Genomic DNA, 12,831 nt, shown 5'->3' on the forward strand with positions numbered 1-12,831 from the left:
TAATTAAAGTGGTTTAACTTGCATATGTGGTCCATATCTCTTAATATAAAATGTTGCTTCCATAGTACAGACTAATGCAGAGGAATTGTGGCAAGTTTGAGCTTAGTGGTTGACAAAATAAGATGAAAACCAAAAAATGCAGATATAAGTTAGTATTTAACTAAAAAACATATATGTAGGTGGACTTGAAACACTGGAAAAGCAGGAGGAAATGTGAACAGAGCATTGCTAGTTCAGGAAATTCCATTCTATTGTTACAATTCCCACCTGTAGTTTGAAATTGGTTTGAGGAAATGGAACTTAAACTATTTATGAAATTATCTTTTATAACATGGTATATAACTTTAGAAGTCCTACTTTGGGAACAAAGTTAGGATTTTGTAGAGACCATGAAAATCCCATTTCTGCCTTGGTTTCCACATGAGAATTACATCTTGTAGGGATGTCTTTTTATAACTTTTTTTCAGTTTAGGTTCTGCTTAAACATTTGAATTGAATACTAAGACATTGCAGAGTTAAATTTCTCTGCCAAAACAAAACCTAGATGGTCAACCTCAAGCCTGGCAAGGCTGATGGGTTTTGCAAGTTAAAAGTTACGAGCATTTAAACAAAAACTAACATGATGTTAACTTTAATAGAGATTGACCTAGCTGTGGTGGTGGCTGATATCTCTACTATTGTAGAGATATTGTTAAGAACCAGGCTTGATTTATCAATCCTTATCTGAGAAACCTAGCCTTTTGGATATGGAGACAGGATCTGTCTCTGATCCTTGATGAGTTAGTATACTAGAACTAGCACGTTCACATATAAATAATATTTAGTTTTCGGAAGAAAGCAAGCAAGCTATAATATACTCATTATTAAGAGTTGAATGCAGATGCAGAATGGATGTGATATGATGCTTTTAAAGATACCCAGGACAACAGCAGAATTCATACCATTAAAAAGCCTGGTACTATTGAATACTGCTTTGCAAATGTTTACACTTTGTAGACTTTTATCTTGTAATACTATGCTACACTTTTTATGGTTGTACAGGCTTCTTGTCTTTGCCCTAGCTTAGAGTTCTTACACAGTCAGTTGCATGACTTACCACATGGGCCAAGGCCAACTGTACAAGGTTCAACAAGGCTCAGTGCTGGGTCCTGCACTTGGGTCACAGCAACCCCACACAACGCTACGGGCTTGGGGACGAGTGTCTGGAAAGCTGCCTGGTGGGAAAGGGCCTGGGGGTGTTGGTCAACAGCCGGCTGAACACGAGCCAGCAGTGTGCCCAGGTGGCCAAGAAAGCCAAGAGCATCCTGGCTTGTATCAGAAACAGTGCGGCCAGCAGGGCTGGGGAAGGGATTGTCCCCTTGTACTGGGCACTGGTGAGGCCACACCTTGAACCCTGTGTTCAGTTTGGGCCCCTCACTGCGAGAGGGACATGGAGGTGCTGGAGTGTGTCCAGAGAAGGGCAGCAAAGCTGGTGAAGGGTCTGGAGCACAAGTGTAAAGATGAGCGGCTGAGGGAACTGGGGTTGTTTGGCCTGGAGACAAGGAGGCTCAGGGGAGACCTTGTCACTCTCTACAACTACCTGTAAGGCTTGAGCAAGGTGTGTGTCAGTCTCTTCTCCAGGTAACAAAGACGGGAGAAGAGGAAATGGCCTCAAGCCAAGCTGCACCAGAGGAGGTTTAGATTGGATATTAGGAAAAGCTTCTTCACTTAAAGGGTTGCCAAGCGCTCAGACAGGCTGCCCAGGGAAGTGGTTGAGTCATCACCCCTGGAGGCATTTAAAAGTCATGTAGATGCGGTGCTTAGGGACATGGTTTAGTGATGGGCTTGGCAGTGTTAGCTTAACGTTGGACTTGATGATCTTAAAGGTCTTTTCCAACCTAAATGGTTCTACGATAAAGTTATTTAAATACATTTAATAAATTAGGTTTTGTACCACTCTTTGCATCAAGAAACACAGTAAAACTAATGAAGTAGTATTTAATCAGTTTGTTTGTTTAGATTGTAATTTTCATCAGGCATTTTGAACTCAGTGTTGCTGTGCTGGGTCTGTGCTCTAGGGGGATGGGAGAATATGGAAGTGATTATGCTTGTAAACAACAAAAAGCAAGATTTCATTCTTTTACTCAATACCGATCCACAGTCTGTCTTTATTAGAATAAAATACCACGGGATCTGAATACCTTTCAATTTTACTAGTGTAATTATTTTCAATTAGTTAGCTCAGACAAGTAGCTTCCTAATTCTGTGTCTAGGCACATAAATGAAGATGGTTTCATTCTGACATGTTGCACGTGTTGAGAAGATAGGGGAGAGGGAAGCAGCATCATTCTCACTGAGGTATCTACAGTAGAAAATCAGGTTTACTTATGCAGATTTAAAAGGCTAGATATGTGTGTATGCATTTGCAGTCTGCTGGAGTTTTAGACTTCTTTAAGGGTAAAGTTCCTATAGGACTTCCTTTAATTTCCAAAAAGATTAAAAAATCATTATAAGGAATGAGTGGAGAGCATCAGAGATGATGGAAGTCTGATATTTTGTTGCTGTAATCTCCTCTAGGCCTTACTTCAAACTCATGATGTAGTGGCACATGAAGTTTACAGTGATGAAGCGCTGAGAGTTACACCTCCTCCCACCTCTCCATACTTAAACGGAGATTCTCCCGAAAGCGCCAACGGCGACATGGATATGGAGAATGTAACACGAGTTCGACTGGTGCAGTTCCAGAAGAACACAGATGAACCAATGGTATGGAGGCAACCTCAGTATATTTCTTGTCTCTGTACTAGTAAAGACCGGTATTATGATTTTAATGACAGTTTCTGCACTTGGAAGGAGGGTTGCCAGTATAAATAGAATAGTTCAGCAGCCATTGTAAATACTTATCCTCCTGTGTATATGCTTAACTTAAAACGCCATGTGTGCATTCATACTAGTGCTGTACCACTGGAGGTGTTTTTGTTTAAAAACAACCTTGTAGTAGTTATAGCAGATTAGGCTTTAAACCAAACTGAACACTTTGCATTTCAATACGAAATTGTATTTTCAACAAACCAGAATCTTATATGCTTATATATTAAAGTATTGCATCTTCACATATAAATAGTATCTGTTTTCATTACTCATATTTAAGTGAGTGGCAAAGTGTTTCTTTTAACCTTAAAATTTACACCCTGCCTTCAAGCTTTTAGGAAAAGTGACTTTTCTTAACCACTAAAGAATCACACTGCTTAATGTTCCATTTTAAAAGTATAAACTTTTTTTTTTAGGGAATCACTTTAAAAATGAATGAGCTGAACCACTGCATTGTGGCAAGAATTATGCACGGAGGAATGATTCACCGGCAAGGTAATTATGTGTCACAAATAGTTTTGTCTTCAAACACAATTATTTAGATAATTTTGTACAAACTGTGTAATGGCACATAGTCCTCATTTCGATTGCTACTATTCCATAGTAATGTACTTCTCTATCTGGACGGAGTCCTGTTAACTGCCTTTGTTAACTTCCAGGAGCAGATGTCTGCCAGCATTTTGAGATGAGGACCTGCTATGTTTCATTTAGGCCTTAATTAGGATAACAGGAGCATAGCTCAGTAAGAGAATGAAGTACCAATAGTTCTGGAGCTATACTTACTTAATCTTCTGTTTAAAAAAAAAAAAATATCCTTAGACCAGTTACAGCAAAGATGAAAGAGCTTTGTGCCACAAAATATTTAAATTTCTCCATGTATTTTCACACAATTCTTAAGGATCTTTGTGTACTTCTGATGCTGAGGCTTATAAAAATGGGTTTTGAAATAAAAATATTTCTTGTGCCTAGAACTTGACTCTTTATTTTCAGTTTTCACTACTGTGGCAAGCCCTGCAAACATGCATCTTTTCTCATCTTCAGTCTACTCCTTTTTTCCATTTTGTGTGTCCAGGTCAGATGTCAAAAAGTAGCTGGGCTTTGTCCTACTTTTAAGCATGAACTTCCCTGGTAGGTTTTTAGCTGCAAGTTTGGATTGCACCCTTAGAAAGGGTTACTTTAATTTTTCCAGTTTGTCATCTTTTTCTTTTGATGAACACAAAAATTTTCATCATTTGTCAGACCAAAGTTCCTTTTAGGAAGACAAAACATAAAACAGGGAAAGGGAACATCATCCTTTCCATGATATATTCATTTTATCTCCTTGATATGGTCAAACTTGTCAAGAAGCAGGTAAGATAAAACTTTTCATGCAAGCAAAGATGCAGTTCATATAGACCTTTATATTCCTGTAGAGGACCCGCTGGATTGAAATTTATTTGGCTTCTAAAAGTGATTTTAAAAGGAGATTGCTCTAAACTTCTTGGGAAGAGGGTTTTCTTTCAACTGTAATTAGGTAGTGCTGATCCTCTGCAGAGTGTTGTTTCACATGACTGTGTTCCATAATGGAGGTACTAAAACTTTTTAAACCTGTTAAAACTGGGTAAAAAAATCCAGCTATGCCCATTATAAAACTCTGTTCTTTTTAATTATACAGTGTCTTTTATTTCTAAAGATTTGGGAAATTTAACCTATATGTGCTTCATCTAACTAAGGTAGCTCTTCTGCACATAGGTTTAGTTCGAAAAGTGTTTCTGTAGTATTATAATCTTTTTTTTTAACGTGTCTGGTTTTATTAGTGCTCTAGGTGCCTCAGCTTCATTGCTTCATTCAACATATCTAGATTTAGAGTTTTTTTACTGAATAGAACAACACAAATGTAAGTCGGCAATGATCTCAAGCACAACATGTCTTTGAACCCTATTGACAGGATCTGTGGCTTTTATGTTTCAGGGCGGGGGGTTATGTTGTTGTTTTTGCTGTCTCCTCTTGCTATGTGGAGAACTGCCAGGCAATAACAGCAATGACTAGATAGTAGCTCTACTGAGAGGGTTACAGGAACTGTGTAATTTCAGGTCTAGCGCTATTAAGTACAAGCTACACAGTTCCCGGTCACAAAACCGTAGTGCTGCGAAGTCTGCCTCCCGACTCTGCCAGCTACATCTCGCCCTGCTCATTATAGTTGTCCTTACTCAAAAGGTGGGGGAGCTGGAGTGGGAAGATAGGCCTCTAAAGATGCACCTTCCACAGAATTCAGCTCAATGAAAATGAAACACCAGTTTCAGTCATTAAAAATTGTCCTTTTGTTGACTTGTATGCTTTTTTAGGATAAGTAAATAAATTGTATCTTAGATCTCAGGCTTTTAATTATGTCTTAGCTTTCACCTTTATGTCTATGCCTTAACTTAGCTCAGTTGTCTGTTTAGTTTTTACCTGTGGATTCTGTTTAGACTACTCGTACTGTAAATATCATTTTCAGCAGAACTCCATATAGCCTGAGTTCTCAGCAACTCTCAGTACGTTAACCCGTGGGGCTTTTGGTGCTGACTGGTTTGGGGGCATACGTGCTTAATGTGAATTCATTCTTAAGATGCGTTTAAGAACATGGTCCCAGTATGACATTTAAGAAGATTTCCAAAGAAGAGGGAGGACTTACTGGCTCTGCCCATTTAACCTCACCAGAAGAACAGCAGTTGCACATTTTCTATGCTACATTCTTAAAGTGACTTAATGTAAAACTCATACCGATTTTTAAGACATTGATACCCCTGATAAGTTTTATTCAATTCTAACAAAACGTATGTGATGACTTGGTGAAAATAAGATTATACATTCATAAGCTTTCACTTTCCTTTGGCTACAAGACATGTTTCCAAACAGGGACTCCAATAATTTGTCTTCTTCCTAATAGGGTAGGATTTCTCATACTTCTGTGCAGAGCAAGAGCACACACTTCCTAAAACTGTCTTCACTCTCTCTTGCAAAGACAAAGAATGAAGTCATTTACTCCAGAAATACATCCATTATTTGTTATTACAGAGGTGTTATACGTCAGTAAGTCATGAATAGCTTAGGTTCTAAATAAACTCTGCAGTGTCGATAGAGAAGGAACCAAAAGCAACCAAAATTAGATGATTAAGCCTAGCTATCATGGGAACTACAAATGGTATGGAAGATTTGTTACTCAAAGATGTCACGAATACTCTTCCAACAAGAATATTTATAAAGAGTAAGAAGTTTCTGCAAATAATAACCCTCTTCCCTCATAGAATGACCATCTACTGCTAAATGTCCATGCTTTATTTCCTTTTATGTATACTTTTATGTATACTGCTCTATTCCAGACATGAGCAGAACAACAGTCACTTCTGTCAGAGTAACAGAAATGGGAAGTGCTCCAGAAGAGGGGCTTTTATTTAAGTGCACTATTGAACTGATTTGATACAGGGATATTACTGAGTCTGATTCTCCTTCTAATATTTATTTCCATCAGAATTTTATTTTAATAATGCCAAAGAATCTTTATACTATTCCAGGACACATGCTTTTTCTGATTCAGTATTATTGTTTAATAACAATTACACTCACTTCAAACAGAATTTAATTTTAGCATGATACGGTCAACACAGAGCCTTTTTTTTTTTTTTTTTTTTTTTTTTTTTAAGACTTTTTTTTTAAGAACTGGGTATTGAATGCCATTCTGCGAAAGTCTGCCAAAACTGAACTTTCAACGTGTTTCACTAGAGATTTGGTCATTAATATTCTAGATGTGAACTAGATTAATTTGAAACTCAGATGTAGGACTGTTGCATTCACATTCAGTAAACTATAAATTATGATAAATTTTCTACTGAAAAGTAGAAGAAAAATTGTGATGAATCCTTTTTTATAATTTCGTTGTCAGCAGATCAGCTGTAGAATTGTTCAGAGCATTTAATGTGGCTGAAGGACTTACCCTTGAGAGTACTGCAAGTTATTGTATTGGGCTCTCTTCTGTAGCACTGCCAAATGAGCTTCTGTTTCACAGAAGAGAGCCCAACGGGAATCAGAGCAACAGAACTTTTGGGGATTCTTCTCCTTCGTTCAGGCTGTGCTTGGGTTTAGCAGGCACACAGTTAGATTTTCATACGTTTGTCCAGCTGAAAGTTTTGCTTGCATGGTGTTCTTTGGAAAAACTTGACTATTTTGGATCAGGACAAGAATTTTAAGGATTTTTCAGGGATCTAGTTGATTGATTTTTTTTCAGGTAATTTTTCAAATGTATGGTTTAATTTAGGAAATGTTTGCTGGTTACTAGTTTTCCAAGTAAGATTAATTATATTAGGTACAGTAATTTTATTAGGGACAGTATTTAGGAAAGGATGCTTGCACAAATTATGTAAATCATACAGCAAAAAGAAATATATGTGAAGTAAATGGTCTTGTCATATTTCATTATATATGAGAAACAGCTGACTAATAATAAACCATGGAAGTCTTTTTTGAGAGCTGCTAGAGAATTAGGTAGGCTTGAGCTACTCAAGTCAGAAATTATCATCCAAAAAGAGCCTTCTAGGTTGCTTCTGATCTGGAAGATAATTCCTTGCTGCCTCCTCCCTGTTGAGCTTTTGTAGTAATGTTAAGAGCCATGCTGCAGCGTGCCATTCCCATCCCAGCTTCGGCAGGTCAGTTTATGACTTGTCTAAGCTAAGCAGACATTTGTTTCATCATCTGACATTGTAGGTGGTCACACCGATCATTTAGATTCAAGCTGAACCCACGTGTACATACAGAAAATGCGTGTTGTAACTATGGCAAATCAAAATCAGAGAAATTAAAAAATACAGTGGTTTGACAGATAAAATCAAGACTATGTCTAGAAGCCAAATGCATTAAGTAGTCATCTGATAAAATGCTGCTTGAATATCTCTGTTGAATGTTTTCAGCTGACTAGTTGTAGATGACTTTCTCTTCAATGTGTGGGTTTTTGCAGTGTTCTTGTAAGGGACTGATGTTTGCCCCGTGTACCTTAAGGGCAGCCTGGGCACCTCATGCTGGTGCATTGACTGCATTCTGAAAGATGGATTCATAATCTTTGGTAACTAATACATAGCTACCAAAGTCCTTTTCTGAATCTAGCCAAAAAACTTATTTTAATTTTGTTTCGTATTTATGCCTTGTATGAATATTAGTACTGTCTTACAATTATCTCAAATTGTAAAAACGTGTTTGAGGTGATTGTGTGTGTGTTTTGTTAACTCCACAGGTACACTACATGTAGGGGATGAAATCCGAGAAATAAACGGAATCAGTGTGGCAAATCAAACTGTAGAACAACTACAAAAAATGCTTGTAAGTGCCTGAAATCTTTCTCCTGTTCTTTATAAAAGCACCTGTCCTGTTTTGACAAAACTACTTTTATGTAATTGCATTGTGACTTCTCCTTTTGCTTCTATTCTTGATAGCCTACATGTGCATGTAACACAGAGTTCCGTGTTCAACTGTTAAAAGCGTTCTGCAGGCTTTCCCCTGTTCTTTAGTAGTCACTATTTTGCACCTTATACCCAGGAATGGTAGAAGGCACCTCCAGGTGTCATTTTATTTGTTCTGTTTACTCCCATAGTCAGGATTATTGACACCCAACCATTCTTGACAGGTGTATGTCTGACCAACTCTTAAAAAATATTGAGTAATGAAGGTTCCCTAAACTCTCCAGGTAGCTGACTTTAGTATATAACTCTTCTACATTTTAGAAATTTTTTTTGTAATGTCTGAGTTTCCTTTGTTGAAATGCAGGAGTTTCTTCTCTTGTCTCTAGTGGGCATAACAGAAAAATACTGCTTTCCTCCTGTTACTGATCCCTAGTCTATAAAAAATCATATTCTTATTTTGAATCTTCAGTCTACACCAAGTGTAGTCGCTGAGTATACTATGAGAGAAAAGAAACTTCTGTTGACTATTGGAGTAATTGCTACACAAATACAAATATAATAAATCATAGAACCATTCAGGTTGGAATTAACCTCAGGAGATCTCCAGTCCAATCTGCTGCACAAGGCAGGGTCAGCATTGAATGCAGCCCAGGTTGCTCAGGGTTTTGTCTTGTTAAGCCTTGAAAATAGCCAAGGACAGAGATTTGGCAGGACAGGTGTCTCTTTTGGCAACCTGTTCCAATAATTGTCATCATAGGGAAAAATGTATTTCTTATATGTAGCTGGAACACCCATTCTTTCAATTTATAACTGTTGTGGTTCATGGTTATTGATGTTACAAAGAAAAAAAGATATTTTGAGCTCAGACAGTGTCTTTTTGCAGGAAAATTTCATCTTGGGCCTTGCTACTAGAGTCAGTTTGATATTCCATAACACTTGCAGATTTTTCTGCATGCAGCCCTAACCTTGGGATCTTGGATGATATCACTAATCCTTCTGTTGCATCCAGGACCGTATAGACAAGCTTAAGTGAGTCCAGGCAAATATAATTTTTTTATCATGATAAGCCAGCCAAAGAGTGAAAGGGGGAAAGCTCAGAGATCATTTGGAGTGATCTGCTTACCTTTCTGCCCAGATCAAGTCCTGCAGTTGTCAGCCATGTGGTGTCCCTTATATTCAAACTGTGATTTAAGAAGATATGGTTGAGCAAATATGTTGCCACAGTCTGCTGCTATCCTGCAGTTACTACTTGTTATGAATATTCATACACTGTAGTAAATGCAAACTGGCAGACCCCGTGTTCTGTTTTGCTAGAAGACTATTTCTTGCATAAGACTCCGTGGATCACAAGAATATAGCTACAAAGAAAATATTGACATGGAAGAAACCTACACATCTCTTCGTCTCTCACCTTAAAAGACAGCTTTAGGTTCTAGGCATTCAAAATCTGGTCAGGCGAACAAACTAATAATGTATGTTTATCTTTTAGATTAATGAGAGACAACTTAAATTTGTTTATAAGTGAAATGACAAATTAGTCATGGCATTTTAGCTTTTCTGAGTATTTACTTTAGGAAAACATACTGCTGCTCTCAAACTATAATGCTTTCCTTTCAAGCATTAATGATTATGGACATTTTATCTTCAATATCTTAGTCTTTAAAGAAGTGCTTCTCTTTTTGCAGAGGGAAATGCGTGGAAGTATTACCTTTAAGATTGTGCCAAGTTATCGCACACAGTCTTCATCCTGTGAGGTAATGAATTTAATGAACCATCCCATTTCTTCCTCAGTCCTGTAACTAACTGCCTGCTGATGGCTGAATGTTACTGCTTTCTGGGAAATTGTTTCTGCCTGTCCTGTTAGATCACGCACACCAATTTTACAACAAAGATAACGGAACATGAGTAGGTCCCACCTACCTACTCAGCCCTGCCTTCATATTCATCTCATCAGCACCTTAACTAACTCTTTACAGCCTATCAAAAAAAAAAAAAAAACACAGGAAAGGGGATCCTCAACTCATGCATTTAGGAACCCCTTTGAAAAATTACAATTTAAACTCATTCTCCAGGAAGTCTATTAAAGTTCCCAAACTGAGGAACAATCCTCCTTTTTTTAGGCATCAAACATTATTTGCTGCTTTGGGCTGTTAAGGGTTAATTGAATAATCTGTTTCTGTATAACCCTGTTGAGGTAAATTTGTGATGGTTGTCTGTAACAGTTACATGTGGCTTAATAGTATGTTTCCATGAGAAAAAATGGTATTTGTCATTACAGAAGAAAAACAGATTTGGAGTTAGTTCTTGTTGAACTAGAAACTTGGTGGTGTGGTTTTTGCACAGTAACATTTAATTCCCTTCTGCTCACAAAGTTATATTCCAGACTGCAGCCGAAGGGAATTAAATTCTAGAAAATGGCTACTTGAGACATACTGTTCCAATTTAAGCATACAGATGGCATATGCACTGTGTAGAGGATGCCAGTCTTTCTGTGCCACATGCTTAACTGCACAAACAGTTCCCAAATTAGAATTCTGAGAGTGAAATCACAGTCCCCGTTGAAGTCAAGCACCTTATCTTAATTAGAGCTGTGATTTCACCCTAATTGTTCTTGTGTCTCAGCAGATGCTAGAACACACAGAAACTGCTGCTGTGATTGTCAGAACAATCTGTATGCAGGAAAAAAAAATACAGTTTTTGGGTTGCCTTTTGTACTTCTAATAGAAGTCAACAAGAAATAAAAGGGTTTAGAGGTAGAAGGTTTGACAGATTTTCACCTATGAGGCTGACTTTCTTAAAAGGTATAAGTATGAAAGCAAAAGTTTTTCATGAAATGCAAAGGCTTTAAAAAAAACTTCAAATAGAAAATTTAGAGTGTGCTGACAAATTTATATATTAACTACTGTGCTGTAATAGCAGTAATAATAAGTGATATCTCACTTCCCAATATTAAAATACAGAAACTGGTGAAACTACAGAGCTGCTGGGGAGATGATTATTTGGAAAAAATAATTTGGCATACAGCTTTAGATTAATACCATTGGGTGTCATTTTAGTTGTAGCAGGCCATCTCTTTTCCTTAGCTTTGTGTCCTTAGGTTCTTCATGACTGATTCACAGAAGAGGGGAAAATGGACTTTTACCTTCCTTTGCAAAAAACAGCAAAACTAGAAATATGTGGTCAAAGACAAAGCAAAATAAATAAGCATGTCTACTTATCACACTTCATGGCATTTAGCATTCATTTAATCAGAGGGGGCTGAGTGTTCCAGCTACTCAGCCACACTATGACTTTGGCTAGATTTTCAGCTGTTACCAAGTGTACACAAAAAAACAACATTTTTAAATCATCCTATTAAAGCATCACTAGTCCTTTGGTACAGAGAATTTTTTTCAGGTAATTTTTCAGGATTGTGATTCAGATGATAACTCAAATTCTTAGCCATTGATAAAGACTAAAAATGAATGTTGAATCAACATTGCTAAGACACAGAGAGCTTGCTTCTCATGTCCTCTAGCAGGTTAAATTCAGAGATATTGGGTCTTCGCTAGTATAATGTTACTAGTTAAGGTATTTTTTGCCAATATTTCAGTACAAATTTATGTTTGGTTTCCCCCCCTCTCTTCAGTCATGGAGTGGTGCTCACATCTCACATAGTATAGTTTTACCAGAAGAGGAATATAAAACAGAATCAATAACTGGGGGTTTTCTTGAGGTTTCTACCACAATCACATTGGACTGCAAAACATCTTGTTAATCTTGAATAAGAAAAACTAAATGTTAGTAGAATCAGAGGTGATCTGTCTTCTATATAGAATCCATCTGTATGCCTTATATAAATAAATAAAGGGGCACGGGATGTTATTTTCTTTTAAAATCACTTGAGATTTGCATTTCACTTGCCATATTTTTCTCCATTTAAGAGAAGTGTTATAGTGGTGTTTTCCATATATTAAACCACTTCTGTATATTTAGGGAGTTCTTGTCCCTGTAGTATGTGATGGTACTTGAGTGTCACTAGGCAGTTTCCAAAATCTCAACTGGATAGTTGCAAGTTTCTTGGGGATTTGTGGCTTTTCCTGCACCCAGGCCTTCTATTTCATGGAGCAGACTTTGCTTATGACTTGTTCGGCCGTTGGTGTGGCAAATGGCCTGCGTTACTCAGGTATCTAGATGACACAGTGGCCAAGATGTTGTTTTCTGCTTCAGATACCCAGGAAATTACAGACTTACATAAATATGAACTTAAGTAATTTTTGCAATACATTCTCCGTAAGGCTGATGACTGCATATGCTGTTCATACATTTCAGTTTTATCCAACTGAGTAAGCATTTTGCTCTAGCTACATTTGCGTTCTTCGTACTGACAAAACACCCCAAGTAATCTTTTATAGTGTCAGATACGTGAGAATGGTAAGGGAAGTACATTTTCTTTTTTTTTTTTTTTTAACTGGAAAACTTTCTTTATAAACACCCTTTATGTTTCAGATTGTCTTCATGAAACACTTAAGTTGTTTCATTAAGAAGAAGAGCCTTTATATAGGAGATTTTTGAAATCTGGTGCTAATCGCCA

At 37.3% G+C, this 12,831-nt stretch overlaps 1 protein-coding gene across 21 annotated transcripts in view; it reads left to right on the forward strand.

The window, feature by feature from the left end:
* CASK (calcium/calmodulin dependent serine protein kinase) overlaps positions 1-12,831 on the forward strand; it is a 226,463-nt gene that overhangs the window by 185,964 nt on the left and 27,668 nt on the right. For all 21 annotated transcript variants that reach the window (XM_040585277.1, XM_040585276.1, XM_040585280.1 and 18 more), the window contains 4 exons: positions 2,557-2,745; positions 3,267-3,345; positions 8,093-8,178; positions 9,944-10,012. In XM_040585277.1, coding sequence (XP_040441211.1) covers positions 2,557-2,745; positions 3,267-3,345; positions 8,093-8,178; positions 9,944-10,012 — 423 coding nt within the window. The remainder of the gene's footprint in view (positions 1-2,556; positions 2,746-3,266; positions 3,346-8,092; positions 8,179-9,943; positions 10,013-12,831) is intronic.

This window comes from Falco naumanni, chromosome 2, assembly GCF_017639655.2.
Source record: "Falco naumanni isolate bFalNau1 chromosome 2, bFalNau1.pat, whole genome shotgun sequence".
Taxonomy (NCBI): domain Eukaryota; kingdom Metazoa; phylum Chordata; class Aves; order Falconiformes; family Falconidae; genus Falco; species Falco naumanni.